This window comes from Dermacentor silvarum, chromosome 8, assembly GCF_013339745.2.
Source record: "Dermacentor silvarum isolate Dsil-2018 chromosome 8, BIME_Dsil_1.4, whole genome shotgun sequence".
NCBI classification, from domain to species: domain Eukaryota; kingdom Metazoa; phylum Arthropoda; class Arachnida; order Ixodida; family Ixodidae; genus Dermacentor; species Dermacentor silvarum.
In genome coordinates this window covers 140761028-140784077 of record NC_051161.1, presented here as the reverse complement: position 1 = coordinate 140784077, position 23050 = coordinate 140761028, and the positions used below count along the sequence as shown (strand labels likewise).

The window sequence follows — 23050 nt, the reverse complement described above, 5'->3', positions numbered from 1 at the left end:
GGATGTCATTTCATAAAGCCAATCGGTCCGCTACATGTTGCAGAATTGGGTAGTGTCATCTTTGATTGTACATCTTGGCACGAATGCGCATCATAGCGGTACATTCGAGTCTATGAGTTTTAACGTGGTCGACGATCTCTTTCCCTTCAATATAACGACAGACAAATCTTTTGCCGCTCTAGTGCTGTTTCGCCGCAAAGTGGCTGAACAAAAAGGTCACAGGAAAAAAGTTGAGCTAGCGGAAGAAAACCAAACTTGACCTAAATATGGAGGGAGACCTAGAGTATATGCCACCAGAGTGCAATTAGCTGATGAGTCGTCGGTGCGCTGCAATCTGCATTAAAAAAATCACCCCATGCATTTTGAATGGGTCTACAAAAGCGTCCCAGGAAAAAAAATCCCGCCATTCAAATTAAGCGAGACGTCATATATAGCGTGAGATTGTCGTCCGGATTAAGTGCCTAAAGTGCAATTCGCGAAAAGTGAGGCATTCCTGAGCAATGAATATTTTTTTAATGCTTCCCATAGAGTTACGCAAACCGCATCGCCCCAGGGTCGGTTTCGCCGCAGTAGTTGTTGTCCCAGATTCCTGGAATTATTTTGTGTTTTGTAATACTGCTATTTTGAACAACTTATATATACAAATAAGACAACCTAAATAAAAATTCTTCTTGCTACAGTCACTACATTTTAACGTTTTATTTTGAATGCAACAAGCCTCACGAAATTTAGTGCAGTGGCTACCGAGAGAACTAATTTCTTTGTTCGGATGTCTTTAGACAGCAGTCCCCGAGAAAAAACATTCTCAGTGCTACTGCTTTTGCACAAGCGCTGAACGCCTCCATAACACAAGTTAAGAGTAAGTCGCCCGAAAGAAAAGCACGTAAGAGACAACTGTGACGCTTCCATTTTCGAACATTGTTTTGGAAAGCAGAATCATAGCGCATGACTGGTCATTTTCGCCATGTGGTTTCAGCCTCGGAACGCTTGCTCGACGTGACTTTCGACGCTGGTGCTATTGGCGAAACACCGATAAAGTGATGGCTGTGTGAAGCCATTGTAAAAAATTTCAGAGTGGGCAGCAAAACTGCAGTCGCGAACGATGAAACGGTAAGTCTAGTTGAGGGAAAACGACCTGTCGCAACAATTATATAGCAAGAGCAGGTGAAACGTGGTGCGTCAAGAGAGGCGAGACGACAAGTGCTTATAGGTACACAGATACAGTGCTGTCCATCTTGCCTACCTATTGCTGGCTTGTCATAAAACTCAGTGTTTCGAAAATTACCCTTAAGAACGACCAAACAGTACAGGCCAGTTACGGAAAACGACTCACCACTGCTGGAGCACACGGCGCGAATTGCGTGAAAAAAGCCGGGAAAGCGCCAGTGGTTTCAGCGACGGACGCTGTGAAACGGGCATATGTCTAGAAAGTTGTCGTTTAGCCTCGCGCCCCGTGTGTGAGAAATCATTGAAAAACAGTATGATTAAGGTCACTTTATTTTAATTTATATACCTTAAAGTAGTGATAATGTGTAATATTTCACTGAAGACACTTCCGAAATAGTGTGTATTTATTATTGCAATGTTTTTTTGGGATGACTTGTAATAGCTAATCTTTTTTTTTAATAACTCGGTGACGTCTGTGCGGACAATTGTTTCAAGTGGGCAATTCCAAAATAAGAGGTTCAACTAGGGTGCCCAAATGTATGTGCGTACGCTATGAATTCCACAAAAGCCCCCCAAAATTTGCAAGAAACTCTCTCTCTTAAAAAAAAAAGTTTTAACTTCCTAGGTGTGAAAAAGAAATGAAGGATGGTTCAGAGAAAAGGGCTGACAGGTACTTTTCCTGAATAAAGCGACAGGGCGAATAGAACATACCTAGGGTGTTTAAACTGTTTACCATCAATTTTGCTTTACAAAATAGGCAATCTTAATACTGAGCAGCATTTCCTGAGCAAGTAGGGCGACTTGAATGTCTCAGAACTTACCTGCGCCAATCGAGTGATGCGCTTCCGTACATCCTACTTCGGTGTCATAGTATCTGCCTAAATGATGATCGGAAACAGCCTGTTTACACAAGTATACTGTAAATGGAGTACATGAATTATTTGCACATTTCCTCGGACTCGTTAGGCATTCTGAATACCACGATAGTCCATCAGCGCTTTTTTTTTACAAAAGCTCTAGCCAGTCAAGCAATTTTTATCCAAGCATTTATTCTGAAGTTTTGCTAAAAAGGCAAATTCAGAGCCATTTCACTCTGTGAAGGTGGACGACCAGCTCAGCTGTATGCGAGGTCTATGCATGACCGATGACGCGTCGTGGGCACACTGATGTTTGTGTAACATTCAATGCCGAGCCTTTCCAAGAGAAACGCCACGAAACTTTCCGTCTAGCGGAGACACGTCTATGTTGAAATCACCCACAATTACGATGGGAGTGGAGTATGAGGGGTCATCCAACCAAAGGTGCATACGCTTGGCGTTTGCGGGACCATCTTCGTCCGTATTACGTGCCGCCAGTCGTCGCCACGTACATTCCCGCTTCCGTTCACGACGGTGTTCTTCGTAGGCGCTCTGTTCTTCCGCAGTCCTTACCCCACGCGGCCTAACCACTGCGCGAGTGGAAGGGAACTGAGATAGGGTTACGTGGTTTGCCTATAGAGCCCGTGACGTCAAACCGCAATTCATACAAAACAGTGTCTATTCCGGTTTCACTTTCTTTAATTACGGTATTTTTTATCAATATACCTTTTTACACTTCTCGCAATTAAATGTAGCTGGGGCATACCCGGCGATGCGCTTTGATCACAGTTTTCATCACCGGGATCGGCCGGTCGGGAGCTCTGGGGTGGCCGACTTCTTTTTTGCCTACGCACACAAACCTCCAGAACCTTGCAAATAACAGCTCCGCTGTAATAAATATCAATATACTTACAGTAGATGTAGCGATGGCAATGTCGATCACCGCCAAATTTGTTTGGTGAAGGCAAGAACAGCGCAATCTCTTTCAGGGCACCCGAAGTGTAGGCCAGCATGTTGTCGGCCAGCCAAGATAGCGCGCGATGCACACGGGTCAAGCAGGTCTGGCGTGAGATAGGACATAATCTAATCCGAGCGCTGGCCACGCCAAGGCGCGCCGACGCCGCCAGTCCCGCTGTCGGCGCGGTGACGGTAGACTGCAGAGCGTCCGCATTACTTCCGGACTATGTCCGCGCCCTGACTTTCATTTTATCAAAATGAGGCTATATTCCGACACGCAAAAGAATCGTTTTCGGCAACTACTACAACATAAAATTCAAATAGCACATGTCAAAGGCTCATAGAATTCTGAAGGTAGGACGAACATTGCATTAGCGAGATTATATAGAGACAAGTAAACAAACAAGGGTATGCGCGCCGTACACTGCTTTCCTCAAAATATGTCTTGTATGTTCACTGCTGAAAAGGGACTGATAATAATTGTGTCATAATAGTAAACAAATGAATAAATATATACAGAATCAATAAATACATGTATCCTTTGTCCACAGGATTTGGTAAACTTCATTAGCTCTTTTGTTTCTTTGATTGCGACATTGCCAGGCAGAACTCTGCACTAACATCTACGAACTGATTAGTGGTTATCAAATTAGATTAGGTTTCATTAATCCACTTAACGTATTTCATGTGGGGAGCACTGTACATTGCGACGTTCGGCGCTGATTTGAACGAAATTTTGTTGTTCACCTAATTATCTGTATCAATTGTCAACTAATCATAAGTTGGTAAATTGAATTAGAATATCTGTTAGAACTGCCTTGCGAAATAAGTCTGTATTTGACTAAATAGGAAGCGAAAGGCGCGTTTATTCGACATTCTGTATTCAGTGAAAATAAATACAGGAAGCTTTTGTCAAAGAAGTTTACAACACTGGTGCTTACCATCGTAACGTCCGAAGACAAAAAAGTGCTTATTGAAACGACTGATGAGACCGATAGTTTGAAGCAGGATGCTTACATGGCATGGCAAAAATAACATTACTTGCTAGCAACAGCAGTAATTATGAGTGCTAGTTATTAAAACAAGTGATCAGTTCATTAGTCAAAGGCGAAAATGCAAACGCGAGAGCACACGATGCCGAACGAGTCAAGTTGCCTTGAACGGATAATGATCGCTGACGTCTCAGAGATAAAACGTGTGTGTCGCCTCGCTTTCCTGGCTCGACGTGGTAGAGACATAAAAAAAACACCAGCAGACGTATTCAATACCAGACATAACTCTAACGCAAACGAGGAAACTCGGCCTTGGCCGCCTCGTGTGCGCCAGGAAACTAGGACGCGGTTGGACTGGTGCCAGAGTAATTTTAAGGCGCATGGCTGGACCGATGTTAACAGACAACCACAACGCAGTACGCGGGCACGCGCCCTCGGTATGCAGTTGAAAACCATAACCTGATGTGTCAAGGTAGGTAAGAAAACTTTTTCTGAAATTCCGCGTCCTTTTTATTCACGGACAAATCTGCCTTCGAACTGGCTGTTTACAAGAGCACTGGCATTCTGTTCTCGCGCTCACCGACGACAGCATCGAGATATTTCTAATATTGTCCCGCAGTACTTAACAAGAAAAGGACTTAAAAGTTTCTTTACAGTTTCCTAACTTATCTGTTGTTTCTTGGAGCCCTAACGTTTTTTTTTAATTAACCGGAAAGCGACTCTTCACGCCTGGACAGTTGCCGTAGCGTAGCAAACGGGTGTGCTTTTCCCTGATATTTGCTTTAAGGCTAATTGTTGCTATGATATTTATGATAAAAGCGCGCACGTCCTTACATTGCGGCGGAGCAGGCGTTAGCGCTGGAAGTCCGAAGTGCTTCTGAAAGCATAGTTTCTTTATGCGATCTCTAAAAGAATAGAACGGTGCTTTACAAGAGATGTGATGCACAGATAAATATTTGATGATGCGTTACTGTCAGTGGTTATCATATTTTTCAAAGTTTAGGTTGTTCCTTCTTTATGTTTTCGTTTCAGATTTCAGTTTCACTTTTGTGTAACTATGGGTGGGTGAAAACTTGCCCTAAATAATTTATTTCAAACACGCAATTCGCTCATGTAAGACCAGTAGATGTCATTCAGATCTTTAAGAGGGGGGGAGGTGTTTGTTGCATGACCATCATTAGATACTGCGGGCTGCGCTCAAGATCGTAATTTCCACGTCGTCTTGTGCGGTGCGTTGAAAATGCTGCTGCAGATAGACGTGTTCGTTTTCCTCATCGTGAAAACAATCGCTATCCGCGTATATTTTCCCGTCAACCATTAGTGCGGCCACGCCGGAGTCTTGACAACACAGAAATGACTTCGGCAGCGCTTCTACTAACAAGGAATGTTCGCGTACGGCCGCAAATTCGTTCGCTCGTGTGCAGATTGCCAATGTCGCAAATCTCCGCCTCACTGTTGATCCGGAGCTGTGCAGCCCCTTCCTTGCCTCACCCAGCCATTTGATCGTGTGGGCATTGATCTCTGCGGTCCGCATCCTATGACACCCGACGGTAACTGCTGCATGATCGTTGTCATCGACCGCCTTACGCAGTAGGCTGGAACTGCAGCAGTGCCTACTGGGTGGTTCCACGAGAGATCAACACGGGTCCAAAAATTCATATTTTATATTCCATTCCATATTTTACATTTTGTGCACATATCACTCGGTAGTACGAAACTTTGACAAACTTCTTCTTTGACAAACTTCTTTGACAAATGGATACTTTAGAAGAAAAAAAATGTCGAAGTTCTTCAGGTTGCAGGCGCCATTTTCATGCACCGGGCATTCTTGCAAATTCACAACAATGTAAAATACAAAATATTACAGCTACAAAGAATGAATTTTCTTCTGTAAAACGTATACGTAAAGAAGAGTCAGCAAGCGTTGTTTGAGGCTTCTGTGCAAAACGGAAGTGTTTTAGAAAAAAATCTTAATTTGCTACACTTTTCGAAATTTGCTATATTTACGAATTTTTATCTAGTAAACTAATGCATGTAGCCTTTTGAAATTTGGTGGGCTATAAGACCTTATCCTGTTCAACGATTTTGCTGAATATTGTTGTGGTAGCACAAATTTCCATTTTTACAGTTTGACTCAAATGTGAAGTTTTGACGAAAATGAACACTATTTAAAAATCTAAATAAAAAAACCCCATCGTTAATTTTTCTCAAATTTCGTATACAGCTGTTCACAGACACTGGAAAAAGAACATTAAAAACATCTTGCATTATTTTGATTTTACTGATAATATGTGCTAGAAATGAGAGATTCCGGGATGCAGCAAGGCGCTAAGAAATAGGGACATCGGGGTAAAAAGAACGTCCATTGCAGTCCAACCAGAGTAAACTCTGTTCTGGACCTTGTTTTTATTAATCAACAACTGCTACAGTACGGTTTTGAGTGTGACATAGTTGATGGTTTATCTGATCACAAGGGTGTTTTGGTACAAATTAACGTGGTCTGCGAACCTTGTAACCCGAAATTCAACGTTGTTACCGCGTTCGCCCATGCTAATGATCGTGATATTGTTGAACTGTTAGAATCTTCCTTTGGTGATTTCGTGGCAAGCAGTGAAACCGGCAATGTTGATGCTTTGTTAGAACAGTTTTATAGTATAGTGCGTACCTGTGTGCTGCAGTTCGTGCCACAAAAGTGTGTAAAACATAACCCGAAGCATCCGTGGTACACACGTGACATAATCCAGCTCATACGACGCATTAAACGCATGCGCAAGCGTAACCGCCCACGCAGCGAAAGTCACGATGCACTCCTTTTCTCGCTCAAGTCTGAACTAAAGACAAAGATGATAGAAGCTAAAAACTTTTACTTTAACACGACATTAACAAAGTTCATGAAAGAAAGCTCATTAAAATTTTGCAAAACAATACTTCCCTCTTCTCATGACTCTGTAGCAATCATTATCGACGATCAGATTTGCACTGATCCTATCACCATCTCTGAAGGCTTTAATAACTATTTTCATTCTGTCTTTCATCAAGATGATGGTTCCTACCCTCACTTCGTACATAGTTCCGTACACGAATTGCCCAGTCTCGAAGTAACTTACGCAGGGGTTCATAATCTGTTGCTGAAAATTGATGCAACTAAGAGCGCGGGACCTGACGCCATACCTAATATGTTCTTAAAGAGGTACTCGGAATGGAATGCACGGTATCTTACAGTAATTTTCAACAAATCGCTGGACACGTCAACCGTTCCCCGAGCTTGGAAAATTGCTAGTCTCATTCCAGTGTTTAAATCTGGCGATAAACAACTAACAGCTAACTACAGACCGATATCTCTTATTTCCACTTGCTGCAAGCTTCTTGAGCGCATTATTAAACACATGGCTCAGTATCTAACCTGTCACAATCTGCTTTCCGAAAACCAGCACGGCTTTCGAATCGGTTTTTCTACTGTCACGCAGCTCATTCAATTTACGCACGACATAGCTTCTGCACTATAACAATGGCGATCAAACGGATGCAATTTTTATTGACTATTCGAAGGCTTTTGACCTAGTCTGCCATAAAAGCTTCTGTGTAAACTGCGTGCAATATTCTATGGGTCTAAATTACTAGGCTGGATTACTGACTACTTACAACTAAGAACTCCATTCTGCACTTTTAATCACGCACAGTAATCATCAGTCACAGTCACGTCAGGTGTGCCTCAGGGTTCGGTGCTTGGACCTCTGTTATTTGTAATTTACATTAATGATGTAGTAAATATTACTAATAATACCGGCGTGAAGTTGCGTCTGTATGCTGATGACTGCGTCCTATACCGCACTGTTACCAATGCGGTTCAACAGGAATTAAACAATGTGTTTTCATTGTTCTGCGAATCGAGTAACACTTGGCAAATAAAAAATAATTTCACTAAATCAGTCGCCATGACCTTTGGTAACAGAAAGAAGCCGCTACATTTCTCTTACAATGCTAATGGTAGTTACTTGTCCCTCGTTAATGACTTCAATACCTGGGTGTGATCTTTTCACATAACTTAAAATGGCATGCTCACATTAATCACATCTCTGGAAAAGCACTTAAGAAACTCGATTACCTTAAACGAACTTTAAAAAATGCAACAAAGGGATGTAAACTAACTGCCTACAAATCACTAGTTCGCCCGATGCTGGAATACGCGTCAACTGTTTGGTCCCTTGACTGTGCTTGTGACATTGGCCTTTTGGAATCAGTTCAGAAAAAAGCAATCAGATACATCTATGGTCGTTATGATCGACACTTTTCACCTTCATCACATGCTCGCATCTTATCATTGCAGACTTTGAAACATAGGGGCACACGTGAAATCAGGCGCGGATCCAGGGGGATGTCCGGATGTCCTGACCCCCCCCCCCCCCCCCTCAGATTTCTGCATCGCCCCCACGCTGACAGGGTGATGGCCCTGTCGCAAGAAAATATGGCCACCAGCATTCTTCAAAAGTATATTTCGCGAGTATCAGTGATATCAGCCATGTAGAAGTAAAGCTGGCTCGCTCACAAGCTTAGTTGTATTCCGTCGGGGTGTGGTGTCGCGAAGTTGCCGTAGTTATTTTTTCTCATGAACACCTTGGACCTCCTGGCGCCGGCGGTGCCTCACTTGTCCCGTAGGTGGCGTCGAATGAACGAAGGGACGTCCCTTTTGCAAAACACGCCGATGTCCGCGCGAGAGCCTTCGCGCCTGATCAACTTAGTTGCTCCTTGGGGTGTCATCGCTTCCGCGACCAACCTGCTAAGGAGAGAGACCACTTGCGGAAGTGTTCATATACAGGGTTTGTCCGAAAAGTAATGTCAGTGATTATATTGTGAAGCGACTAAACGTCGCAGCGTGCTAAGACCAGTTGGGATTGGTGGAAGGGGAAGTTAGCATACGCACGCGTGGTCGCTCAGTCGTCTGCGGTAATCTGGAGAGTAAGGACAAGGTTTTTCGTCAACTCATTTTTATTTACCGTGCAAGCCGTAATGCAGCGCTCGTCGGAACAAAGGATTGCCATCGAGTTTTGTGTGAAACTCGGCAAGTCTGCAGTGGAAACTTTTCCATTAGTAACAACTTGATGAGGGCTAGTTGGTTCATAGTTGAGCGAAGGTATGAAGTAACAGCGCGTAATTAACCAGGACGAGAAAGGAACAAAGACCACAGGACAAGCGCTGACTGCCAACTGAATGTTTATTACAATAAATCCAGCCTTTTTATACATACTCAAAATACATGCGCACATCAAACACTCGCTAATCACGATGCCAATCTTTCTTTCAAGAAGTTTATTTCTTTCTCCAATAGTAGAAGAGAAGGCGAACTGACACAATTGTCACCTTCGATGCTGATCCAAAAGGCCTCTAAAATTTCCTTTCCTTCTTAGATTTTCCTTTTCCTATAAATTTCGTTTTATTAAACATCGGAGCGCATGCATGTTTTTTACAACGGTCAGCTAAATGGCTACCATATCCGTTCTTTACGTTGTTGCAGTGTTGTCGAGCACGATCATTGAAACATTGTCCAGTTTGACCTATGTAAAGTTTTCTACAATTCAAGGGAATCTGATACACTACATTACTTGTGCAATCAGACAAAAATCGGGTTTTGTGATTGACAGTGCAAGTGGGGGGCCTGTATCGTGGTTTCATGCGTGCACAAATCGAAGACAGCTTGCAAGGGGCGTTGAAAAGCAAGTTGATATTATGCCTATTTGAAACTTTCTTAAGGTTGTGTGATAGTGCACGTTGTTCCGTACGTGCACAAGCTATCCAAGATCCTCGCACAAGTGTGTGCGAGGATCTTGCGCAAAATGTTAATGGACGACCAACAATCAAGCCGAGTTGAAACATGACAGGAGGTTTGGGACATGTGCGAAAGTGACCCCCACGTTTTGGACAATGTCATCACAGGTGACAAGCCTTGGGGTGTTTGAATACGACCCCGAAACAAAAAGGCAAAGTGCCAAGTAGCACAGCTCGGCGTCCCCTCGCCCCAAGAAGACCAGAATTAGCAAGTCAAAGTTCAAGACCATGCTGATTGTGTTCTTTGACATCAGTGGCCTTGTCCACCATGAGTTTGTACCCCATGGCACAACCGTGAAAGCCAAATTCTACGTGAAAATGCTCAAGCGACTCAAACGAAGGATTCATCGCGCGCGGCCTGATATCGGGGGCGATTGGAAACTTCACCATGACAACGCACCATGCAGCCTGCACCGCCTTCCTTGCGACCCGCTTCCTGGCCGATTGAAAGATGTCAACGGTTCCCCAGCCGCCCTGCAGTCCTGACGTGGCTCTCCCAGGCTTCTTCTTCTTTCTGCGCTTGAAAATTCCCATGAAAGGACATCATTTCGCGACAGTTGGCAAAGTCGAAGGGGCTTGCACCAAGGCTCTAAAGGACATTCCTAAGGAGGCCTACGTGACGCCTTCGATGGTTGGAAATCTCGCTAGAAGCAATGTAACGACGCAGGAGGAGCCTATTTTGAAACATTTTATTGTGTTGTACCGATCTGATCAATAATTTCTTTTTAATCGACTCACTGACATTACTTTTCGGACAAACCCTGTATAAATAACAACTAACAGCTAAACTAAGAACTACGCATGGGCAACTTTTTTTAACTGTAGCACTCATTGTGATCACAGTTACACATTGACAATATCCAGTACGAGCACAGTATCGTTCGTACGCTACAAGTTTTTCATTGTAACTTCGCAGTTTTATTGCCGTACATTAGGCATAGTAGGGTCAAAGCCGCTGGATCCGTTTATCTGAGTGGGCGTTCTCGCGGAGCGGGGCGAAGTCTCGAGCAGCGGCTGCGAAGTGGGGGAGCGTGACGTCAGCGGTCAACGCCAGCGCGCGGGCCGAGGATGGCGTCGCGTGGTTAGAGAAACGGGAGCAGATGCGCGCCTTGTGTAAAAGGATGGCGTCGCGCGGGAAAAAAAACATGAAGATGCTGGCTCGCGCTCTCGGCTACTAAAATACATCGTTCTTCTTGTAGGTGGCGTCGCGATTCTTCATACGCGGTGATTCGCATATCGTAAACAACCAGTGTAGTGGTTGCCGCGTTGGAGCTCCAAAGCAAACGAAGGTGTCTCAGCCGAACACAAAGAATCTCCTTAAGGAAATCAATGTGTCCCAACGGAACGCCAAAGACGGACCCGTGCTTAAGCATTTATAACGAACCTGCTACAGATCATCCCAAATTTTATTTTAAGAAACAATACAGGCTAGATATACCAGGTGTTCAAAATTAAGCATTATGGTTTTCTTTAAGTTAGGCACTGGGAGGCACGTGAAGAGCACCTGCGCAAATAAGTTATGTGGCCAGGGGGACACAAAGTGGTGATAATTATCGCTGTCAGCAGCCGAATTGACTAAAATTTAATAATTAACTTTTTATTGACTGCAGTAAGAAACACGACTGCCTCTAAGTTTTCAATACAAACATACCCACTTACTGCAGTCGAAAAAAATAATTGTTCAATTTTAGTTAATTGGACTGTTCACAGCGACTATTATCACCTCACTTTGTGCCTCCATCGAAATGCGGCCGCCGCGGCTGGGATTCGATCCCGCGCGATCTCGTGCTCAGCAGCGCAACGCCTGAGCTGACTGAGCCACCATGGGGGCTACAGGTGTTGCTCTAGACGTATAAAACGGGGGTTTATCGTGAGAAGAAATGGTGAATTTCTATAAATAAGAAAGCTACTATCATCATCATCATCATCATCATCATCATTGACAGAAGCTGACCCCCCCCCCCCCCCCCTCAGAAGAAACCTGGATCCGCCCCTGCGTGAAATAATCATCTTGCTTCACAAGATTATTCACACGTCATCCGGTATTCAGTCTCCATTCTCTTTCAAATCTCCTAGCGCACGCGCAACCCGTCATAGCCATGCACTAAACATTGTTCCTTTCAGGACACATATTGACTGTCTTAAATTTTTTTTTTCCGCACACAGTTGAAATATGAAACAACGTGGATGGTTCGCTACGCGTACTGCCTTTTGCCTAGTTCATTGACCAATTACCTAGCCATATCGCCTGTTAGTCTGTTTGTATAATCTTAGTGTTTGTTTGTACTAAAATCTTGTACCCACTCCTGCTTTGTCTCGAAATAGAGACAGCAGTATTTGTAAATAAATAAATAAATAAATGTATGACGCTAAATCAGCCCTGCAAGCCATTGACTCTTTATCGAGAAGAGGCGGCTATTAGGTTTTAGCCTAAGACGTCGCACATGTAATCAATATTGCGCAGAGGAATTGTCACGAAATTGTCTGCTAATGGGAACCTTGACACTGTGGCTTGTAGGCAACGAGCTATCTGACGCGGAAGCAAGGTCAAAGTCGACGATGTAAAGGTACTGCGCTTGTAAATCATTACAAACTATTTGTCTAGTTCGGTCATTCGAAATTGCTCTGTAACTTGCTCGGCTGAACCCGATCATCGGTACAATAGACTGGGGGAAGTAGACTCTGGGTGGACTTTTCGCCTGCCATATAAAACCAAGCGAAGGAAAGCAAGTATGCTTCACCGGATTAGCCTGCACTTCACTCGACGCTACGAACATCTTTTCAACATTGCGACCTGCCTCAACTAGGAATGCTGCCAAGTGTCTAACACTGTGCAACACCTGCTTTGCGATTTCCCTTTCTACGTGTCAGAGCGGACGCCGCTGGCTTCAACGTAGTTAGGCATCTGAAGGCAAAAATTGTCTGAGAGCACTATTTAGTCCGCTATGAGTGATCACACAGTAGCAATAACAACTACAAGGGCTGATATTGACAATTTGAAGACCATCGGACTACACTGGATACCTAAAGAAATGACTGTGTTCGGTTCTTATTTTATATACTCATATCATGTCCTCATCATCATTTGATTGCTTTTCCTTTTCCCTTTCCTTTTTCTTCAGTGCAGAGTAGCAGTCCAGAGCATACCAGTAGTGGTGGACCGCTTTGCTTGTATTCTAATAAAATATGTACCTGTGTCTAGAACAATGTGTTTGCTCTGTGTGCAGGAAAGTCATGTCCATGGCCGTTTCCCGCTTTTTCTCCTCTTAACCTCTAGGTAAACGATGTTAGCTGGTTTCCCACGCATTACCTTTTTCGCCTGCGTTCCAAACCAATGGCTACTTCATGGCTGCGTTAGGTATCCAATTTCCCAATTTTCTGAATTTGTATTGACTGGATTATTCAGAAAATCGTTTGAGCACGGGAGTATATATTGAACGGCATCAACAAAATCTTTGTATATAACAGGCTGTTGAACGAAGCAAATAGCGGCTTAGTTCCGGTTTAATGCGCTATAATTTTGCTCCATTTAAGTTTCCATTCGAAGATATAAGTACAATTGTAAGAAATCACAAACTCATTACACGCTGTGTATTGTTTATCTCACCTCCCAGGTCGTTGGTGAGCGATGCGCTGCACTCAGGTAAACATATACGTCAACAAATAGTGCCTATGAGAAGTCTCTTCTGGGGAAATTAGCTCTTTTAGATTCTCTGGCATGTAAGAAGCAGTAGCCGATGCTTTAAATATATATCACTGTAGGAACTTATTGTTATGCAACTGCGGGTGTATCTGTAAATTTTGCTAAAAAGTTTAAAAAGGGGCTGTGTTTAGAGCTACGGGACGCTGTTGCTTGACGTCTACTACAGCGGGCACGCGATTTCCTTCCATAGCACGCCGTTATGGCCACGCCACGGACTCGTCGCACGCTGTGTACAGGCACCCTGCAGACGAAACTCAAGTCCCGACAATGCAGGCTCTAAGGGTGGCTAGCGCCGCCGCAAGAGGCGGCATTAGCACTGCAGCAGCAGTGGCAGCGTCATTATACGGATTTTAGGCATGCTCTTCGGTTTGTATTTTCCTGTAAAATTTACATTTTAATAGCAGACTTACCTTCTCGATGTTGACTGCAATGGATCCGCGTTCAAACAGCAATACCTGCTGGGCTGTGGGGTGACCAATGTTTACAGCAGTTCTCCAGGTACAAATCTTGTTGCGGGATCGGATATTGGAGGCAAAATGGCGCGAAAACTGCACCCAGCTGGTTTGTCCGAGGCACTCAGCTACAGTCCCGGTATTTTTCTTCAATTCCTTCCGATGACCAAATGATGCGTTGTGTAGTTACCTTTATTACATTTGTTAACGAGTCACAAGCGCTGGTTCTCTTGCGGAGATCTGGCGCTATGAGGACGAAGTTGTTAAAGTAAATTAGAATGCTAAGGGCCGCTGAGTGACATTCGGCCAGAAGAACCCCGGTTTAGGTCAGCAGATACAATTCCCACACATTGCCAAAACTACCAATAGCGGCATTAATTGCTTTGCGGCAATTTGCAGGAACCAAGCTCACTCATGCGGCACTCATACCTCTTTAAAGATCCTTTATAGACCAAACGGAGTTGCCATTCTGAAATATGTGGCCTTGGTCACTAGGCGAGACACTCACTGGCACACGTGCGAACTATAGCATTTTGCTAAGCAGCATCAGATGTGTGGCGATGGCTGAACCACTGTTTTCCAAAATAACATATGTAAGGTTCACCTCAGTACAGTTCTGTCCTATAAGGTGAAGCATATTGTTGCTATAAAACGGAAACTGGCTCGTTGGTTCCACGATGGTGGTGAAAACTCTATTCTGAACGGAAAATCATCATCATCAGCCTTCATTTATGTCCACTGCAGGACGAAAGCCACTCCATGCGATCTCCAATTAGCCCTGTCTTGCGCTAGCTTATTCCAACTTGCGCCTGCAAATTTCCTAACTTCATCTCCCCACCTAGTTTTCTGCCGTCCACGCCTGCGCTTCCCTTCTCTTGGTATCCATTCTGTAACCCTAATGGTCCACCGGTTATCCATCCTTCGCATTACATGGCCTGCCCAGCTCCACTTCTTTCTCTTAATGACAGCTAGAATATTGGCTATTCTCGTTTTCTCACTGATCCACACCGCTTTCTTCCTGTCTCTTAACGTTACGCTTAGCATTATTCGTCCCGTCACTCTTTGCGCGGTCCTTAACTTGTTCTCGAGTTTCTATGTTAACTTCCAAGTTTCTGCCCCATTTGTTAGCTTTAGTAGAATACTATGATTGTACACTTTTCTTTTCAACGACAGTGGTAAGCTTCCAGTCAGCATTTGGCAATGCCTGCCGTATGCACTGCAACCCAATTTTATTCTTCTGTAAATTTCCTTCTCATGATCAGGGTTCCTTGTGAGTAATTGGTCTAGATAAACGTACTCCTTTACAGCCTCTAGAGGCTGACTGGCAATCCTGAATTCTTGTTTCCTTGCCAGGCCATTGAACATGATCTTTGTTTTCTGCATATTAATCTTCAACGCCACTCTTACACTTTCTCGCTTAAGGTCCTTAGTCATTTGTTGTAATTCGTCCCCATTGTTGCTGAGCAGGACAATGTCATCTTCAAACCGATGGTTTCTGAGACATTCGCCGTTGATCCTCACTATTAAGCCTTCTCATTCGAAGAGCCTGAATACTTCTTCCAAGCATGCACTGGAGAGATTGTGTCTCCTTGCCGGACCTCTTTCTTGATGGTTAACTTTCTACTTTTCTTGTGGAGAACCATTGTAGCTACGCAATCTTCGTAAATATTTCTCAAGATACTCAAGTATGATTGCGAAACGCCTCTATGACTGCTGGTAGCTCTACATAATAAAATCCATTTTCATAATCTATGAAAGCCATTAGACAGGTTTATTGTACTCAGCAGATACCTCGATTACCTGATTGATGACATGGATGTAATCTCTTGTAGAGTATCCCTTCCTGAAGCCAGCCTATTCTCTTGGTTGATTGAAGTCAACTGCTACCCTGATTCTCTTTGAAATTAGCTTGGTGAATATTTTATGCAACACTGAAAGCAAGCTAATGTCCCTATAATTTTTTTAATTCTCTAATGTTTCCATTCTACTGGATTAGTGTAATTTTGCCATTCTTCCAGTTCTCTGGTGCACTTGAAGTTGTGAGGCATTGCGTATAAAGTACCACAAACTTTTCAAGCATCACATCTCCTCCGTCTGTTATTTTCTCGATGTTAGTCCATTCTCCAGCCGCTTTTCCCCTGGTCATGTCTTGCAAGGCCTTTCTAACTTCATATCGCTAGTTATAGAAGGAGGCTGTGTATCTGTTCATCACTACTTCGAATGAAAGTAGCTTGGCTGCACTTGGAGCTGTACAGTGAGCGTAGAATTCTTCCACTGCTTTTACTTTGTCATCAAAATTGCTTATGATATAACCATGCTTATCTTTCATTGCATACATCCTCCCTTGTCCGCTGCCACGTTTTTCTTCTCACTGATTTCACGCTGCGTTCATTTTTTACAGTTTCCTCAATCTTTCCCACGTTATAATTTTCAATATTCGTTACTTTCTTCTTGTTGATCAGTTTGACAGTTCAGTGGATTCTATCTGATCTCTTGAGTTGAGTTGAGCTGCATAAAATATTCGCATGTTAATCGGGAAACAAGCTTTGTGGACGCGGTTGCTTTTAGATTCAGCAATATAAATGAAGACTAGAGCATTGCAGCTGAGTGCCCGGATTTTAAAAGCACAAGACCTGTGCCTTCATACAGAATAAGTGAATTAAAAAACGGGTGGCACAGTGGTTGCCGAGAAAAAATGCTACAGAAATTTGGAGGATTGCCCAATAATTCATTCGTATTCTTTGGCTCGGCTGCTACTTTGCTTTGCTCATTTATTTAGCTAGCTTATGTATGTCTACCCGTCGCTGCCAATAACACTCTTCATTACTGTAAAAATTATACGTCTTAACTTGACCAATTATGTAGTTATTTTGCAGATATATTGTAACTAAGCCGATATATTGTAACTAAACCGGTTATGCAACATAACCGGTTTTTGCCACACAACAGCGCCTTTTATTTTCCATTTCCTGTTATGACCTTGATGCAGCGACGGAGACGCCACCAGTTTTTTTGCTAACGCTACCAATAATTTACTATTACACTCTCTTAGCGGTTGCATGTGTTACCTTCTTTATTTCCCTTTTTTGATGCGACCTGGACGCGGTGACGGCGACGTAATAGTTTTTTAACGCTACCAATCATCTACTATTACACTATTTTTGCATTACTGTAGTACAGTAGGAAACTGAAGAAATGTCCTTTTGACTTGATCCGGGTGTGATGTAAACTGAAGGGAAAGCAACTTTCACTCACACGAATGTAATGTAGCTCACCCAGACATCCGCCCGCCACGCTGCGGTCCATGGTTCGAGTCCCGGTCAAAAGTATTTTCTTTTGTAACGCTACGAATCATCTACTGTTACACTATTATAACGGTTACATGTGATATATGACCAGTAATGCATTTCTTTTGCAGATATAAGGCGTCACGGACCCGCCATGGTTGCTTAGTGGCTATCGTGTTGGGCTGCTGAGCACGAGGTCGCGGGATCGAATCCCGGCCACGGCGGCCGCATTTCGATGGGGGCGAAATGCGAAAACACCCGTGTGCTTAGATTTAGGTGCACGTTAAATAACCCCAGGTGGTCCGAATTCCGGAGTCCCCCACTACGGTGTGCCTCATAATCAGACCGTGGTTTTGGCACAAAACCCCATAATTTTTTTAAAGCGTCACGGAACTGAGAGATTTTGCTGGGATACTCGCCAAAGAATACTGCACAGCATAAGCTGTTATGGGCTCATTCCAATAGCCGTTTCGGTCGCGATGATGCCGCCGGCGCCGTTAGGCCGTAATCGCCATCGCCGTAAATGCGAAGAAGAGTACCTGTTCTCCGCCGGGATCGAGCCCAGGCCCGCTGCGTGGGAGTTGGATACTTTACCACTAAGCCACGCAAGCGCTTGCTATCAGGCAGTAGAAATATTTCCTTTAAACGCGCCCTATAGGGAGGCGGGCAGGCGCAGACGACCCGAGCCTCCGCCGTATGGTGGCGCCATCTAGTTAAAGTGCCTGCAACTGCCGCGCGCGCAGGCGCAGACGATGAGATGCGATTCGGATGAGGCGCGCAATCAACGCTATCCGATGTTAGATGTGCACCACGTATATGGGTACCTCTTTGGTACACGTTATGACGTCTCCTCGCAAGGTACGAACCGCTGCTGAAGAAGCGAATCGTAGAGCTACGTGTGCGGCTACAACCAGGCATCATCGCGTCAGCATACTGCTGTGCAGAGAGCATTACAAGCCGCTGCTTGCCGTCGACGCCGGGCGGACAGTTCAGATTGTTCTCGTCAAAATGGAGGCGAAGACACTTTGCCACGAAGACCCTGTTGTGCGTAGTGCCGAAATTGGAGCTACTCTTGCGCCGCTCAATCAGCTTACGCTGTGACTGTGCTGCGTGTGCCGCGCAGGCCTTTGAGTTTTTTTGCATTTCTGCAGTACTGTAGGAAACTGATGAAATGGAGAAAGAACTTAATGTCCTTTTGACTTGAACCGGGTGTGATGTAAACCGAAGGGAAAGCAACTTTCACTCACACGAATGTAATGTAGCTCACACAGACATCTGGCCGCCACGCTGCGGTCCATGGTTCGAGTCCCAGTCGGAAGCATTTTTTTTTTCTAACGCTACCAATTATCTACTATTCACTATTATATATATTATATTATATTATTGTACGCATGTGTTAACTTGAACAAATATGCATTCTTTGTAGAGATAAGGCGTCATGGAAAGGACAGACTTTGCTGGGGTACTCGCCAAAGAATGCGTACGCATTAAAACTATTTCTTCTTTCACATGGATTTAGACATACACAATGTGTCGGCTTGTATGTAGTTTTATTCGTTGCTTTAAGTTTTCTACTGCCTGAAATAACGAGAAGCGTGTATTCATTGTGATGTTCTCTACAACTTTTACTCTGTTAATAAATCGGTCTTCTACTACAAGAAAACATTCTAGATGTGAAGCGTTTTTAAGGATGCCTCGTTGCTGTAGAAAAACTCTAAATGCGCAATGTACGTGTGAGCCGAATTTGTGCACCGGCAACCATTGTTAGCGGTACAACATGTTGCCAGTACAGAGTATGCAGATACATATGTCATTAAGGTCATCTGTTCCTGTGCATTTGCAAAAGCAATGCGACATCAAACGCAGCCGATCTGCTGACTCCATCAGCCTTGCGCCTTGTTTCTTTCTCTGTAGATGACGTATAGTGTGGTGACTGTATATATTAGTGTACGAAGTCGCGGCATATACTATAAACGTCATGCGACAGACAGAAACAAGTGGCCAGGCTGATGGAGTCTGCAGGTCGCTTGCTTTAGATTTTGCGTGGCATCTGCACAGGAAGCGATAAATGCATGATGGCGATTACACGTGTCTCTACACGCTGTTGTACCGGCAACGCGTGTATCGCTCACAATGGCTGCAGGTGCACTTATTTTGTTTTGCTGTCTTTTACTCACTCTTCAGAACTTCAAGAACGACAAGGAAAATAAGGACCAAAGTGTTACCGCTAAGTGGCCGCATTTGAAATTCACAAGTCCTGTGCCTTCCTACAAAATCAATGAAGTAAGAAAAATGGGGCGGCATAGTGGTTGCTGAGTAAAACTATCCCAAGCAAAAAATGAGCTCGGCAGGAAATCGGGCTCGCCCATGGCCAGGTAAAGAGACGAAGGCCCGATGTCGGTCTTCTGGGTCGGGCCGGGCTCGGTTTTTGCACGGGGCCAATCTGTTTGCTGACCACCGGTAGGTGGTCGGCAGTCGGCATCGGGCCGACGTCATGGCCGCCGGTTACTTCACTGTGGCCTTGTTTGGCCGCCGTGGGGACCCACGACTTCCGCACGACGGTAACAACGTGGCTTGCCCAGCATTCTTTTAGCGGGATTGACATGTACGTTTTTTTTCTTTTTACTCACATGCACTGAGTGTTTTTTTTTCTTATGTCGAATTTTTACATCCCTGGCGCAGAAACCAACTATTCCTTTTCTTCAACAGGGTTACCTTAACTGCAGACAATACAATCCGGATAAGTTGCAAGTGCAGCAGTATTTCACTGAAACAGTCGCGCTAATATATTTTTTATTATTCACTTTAGAACACATGTAATGGCGGAACTGGAGGCCGTCAGCACACAGGACCTATCAATCGAAACCAGTTTTGCAATAGCACCAATTTCGAGATATACAAAGCCAAAGTCAGCAAAATGAGGGTGTGCTGAATATACCCTCGAGCATTGCAATATACGGACTGCAGCAAGAAAATACAGATGACACCACGGCATTTTTGACGCACACTTGAGTATATCTTGGAAACTGGTACTATTTACAAAATGCTACCAACGGAATAGTCCTTGTACGATAACGGGTGCATTTCCACCATTGCAGCGTGTGCACTTAAGTTATAGTCAAAAAGATAATTGGCACGATTTGTCACTTAGCAACCTATGCTTACTACTCATAGAAAGTAATGTCCACTGTTAAATTCAACCCAGATGAGAAAGGAATGGATCTGCAACAAGAAGTAAAAAAATATAATTGACACAAGAAAGGACACCGGATAATTTGCTATTTAATTCATGCACACGTTTGTGCCCTTAAGTCCGCTATATATAGCGGCGAGCACTTTTTAGGCAAATTATCACTACAGTGGATTTTGTCGGCTTTTATTGAACTATTCAGATACAAAGACAGCAGAAACTGGAAACTTTGTTGTGAAATGCTGTAATAGTTGGTAGTGGTTGTAAAAAACATAAAATGTGATTAATCAATGACAGTCTTGTATTGGTACTTCAAAATGTCCTTCCTTGAATTGCGTAAGCCCATTTACCAGAGAACTGTGCAGTCAGGTCACTTGAGTGATTCTGCTATGGTCACGCTCTGGTATCTGAAATACAGACATGTACTACGTAAGTTTCGAAGTGGGACATGAAAACTATTGTTTGGGTGCTGAATATTGCACCAGATGCTTCGTGGCCTCTCAATAACTCTTTAAGCAGTGTACTTTATGAATAGGTTCAGACAAATCCATAATTTTTCATGACAAACCCTAATATGCATCGCACGTGCTAACGCAGTCTCACATTATTTAGCCTTAAAACAAGCGTCGCGAAAATCTGACGCTAGCGCTGCAAAATTCGTCTTCATATTACCTTAGGCGGGTCACCACGACTGCAACATACATATATCGTGCGCACAGCAGATACAGAGTTTCAACTATCATGCACTGCGATTTAAAGATATGCAAATTCCACGTAGCTGGACAGAACCAAGGTAATGTTTGCCGTCGCGGATATAGATACTCAGATTATTTTTCCATTCCGCCTAATTACATAATTAGTGCGAATTAATCAAGCAAGTTCTCAAATATTATAATTAGATGAAAAGTGTCACTGAGAACATTGTAGAGTAACATGAAAACTCCGACACAACTTTCTGTTGCTCAATACGTGTTACATAAAAGTGTTTTTTCGAGCGAGAAAGAAGCCCGCGAATACATGCAAAATTGCTGCGCGATCAACTCGCCGCTTGAGGCACTTTGCGTTTATTCGTGGGCTCGGTAAAACACTTTTATGTAGCACGCATTGAGCACCAGAAAGCTGTATCGGAGTTTTTCATGTTTCTCTGCACTTTTCTGATTGACAATTTTCATGTAATAATATTTGAGAAGTTTTATAATTAATTAAAACTAATTATGTAATTAGGCGGAATGCCAAAATAATATGAGTAGCTGCAAACAACCGCGAACAACATTACCTTGGTTCTGTCCAACTACGAGGCGTTTGCACATTTTTAAATCTTGGTGCACGATAGTTGGGACCCCCTGTATAGTACGCTACGGGCACTGCATGCACACATCGGTGTTCCACGCATATCAAGACGCACCCACAGTCTTTTAATTAGCTTGCCGCCAAGCTTTGGCATGCGAACTCTTGCACATTGAGCGCAGCTACAGAAACCACAAGACGTCAAATTTTGGCCGCGCTATAACAATGTCGCTTTCAACAGATCGAAAAGCGCAGATGAGCTCCCGAAACAAAGAAATGCCGCCTTACGCGCTCTCCTTCCAAATTAACGCTACAGAGATAGCCTCTAATGGGATAAATAATACGTGCCACCTAAACGTGGACGTCCGTAGGAGGTGAAAATCCGCAGGCTAGAAATGTCCATTTTTCGCGAACAAGAAGCGCAGCGCCATATAGAAACCGTGCGACGCTGCGCCGATTATTCAGCAGCACTAAGCGTCTCTTCCCGCCAAAGCTCTCCCGAACAGCCACCATCTACGCGCCAGTCTCTTGCCGGTTCCTTGCCCGGAATGCTGCCTGAACCGACTTGCCACAGATGGTTGACGTGACATCCTTCTCTCTGTTATTCGCTCCACAATGCTCTCCCCCCAGGCGGAAGTCGGCGCCGACTAGGCGGCGGTGGGGGCATCCTATATGATCGGCCAGCAGCGTCAGGCCAGCGTGAAGCCGACGCCTCTGGCCAGCCAAAACGTTTGTCCTCGGCATTATGCCGCCCTACGCATCCGGGCTAGCATCCGTGGCCAAGCAAGCGCCGATGCAAAATCAGTTGGCCTTTTTACGGCCCAAGCTCTTCAAGCCGACATGATCGGCTCCCACCGATCTACTAAGCAGCGCCCGATGGTCGGCCCTCGGCCAACCATCGGGCGGTTGCCCATGTATGCAGATATGAACCCCCGAGCTTAAGCTTCCGCTTACTGTAAACACTGTGCATTTTTTTGTCGAAAATTTTCGCGCCAGACACACAGAATGTGTCTGCATCCATGAAATATTGGTCATTGTTTCAAGTTTGTACTCATTGAAGTAACGAGGGAAGCCGTGTGTTCATGGTGATATTGCTATACAACTGTTAATCTGGTAATAAAAATATATTGCGAAGAAAAAGCGGCTACTTTCGATGCAGGTTTTTAAAGATGCCTTTTGCAAAAGAAACACAATAACGCGCAAGCCGCGTGTAAGCAAAATTTTGTGTGCCTACAGCCTCTGTGAGCGTACACACATGCTGCCGGTAGACACTATGTAGAGACGTTTGTGAATATCTACCCTGTATTTTTCGCTTCCTGTGAATTCGCAGATAAC

The 23050-nt window shown here is 44.1% G+C and overlaps 2 protein-coding genes across 3 annotated transcripts in view; one reads left to right on the top strand and one right to left on the bottom strand.

Moving 5' to 3' along the window:
- The window catches only part of LOC119461731 (thiol S-methyltransferase METTL7B), a 108457-nt gene that overhangs the window by 64308 nt on the left and 21099 nt on the right, over positions 1–23050 (bottom strand). The gene's annotated exons all lie outside the window — the stretch shown is intronic.
- LOC119461730 (putative methyltransferase-like protein 7A) overlaps positions 4275–23050 on the top strand; it is a 167860-nt gene continuing 149084 nt past the window's right edge. Inside the window, exon 1 of the mRNA XM_049672062.1 lies at positions 4275–4445. Within this exon, the coding sequence (XP_049528019.1) occupies positions 4436–4445 (10 nt within the window). The 5' untranslated portion in view covers positions 4275–4435. The remainder of the gene's footprint in view (positions 4446–23050) is intronic.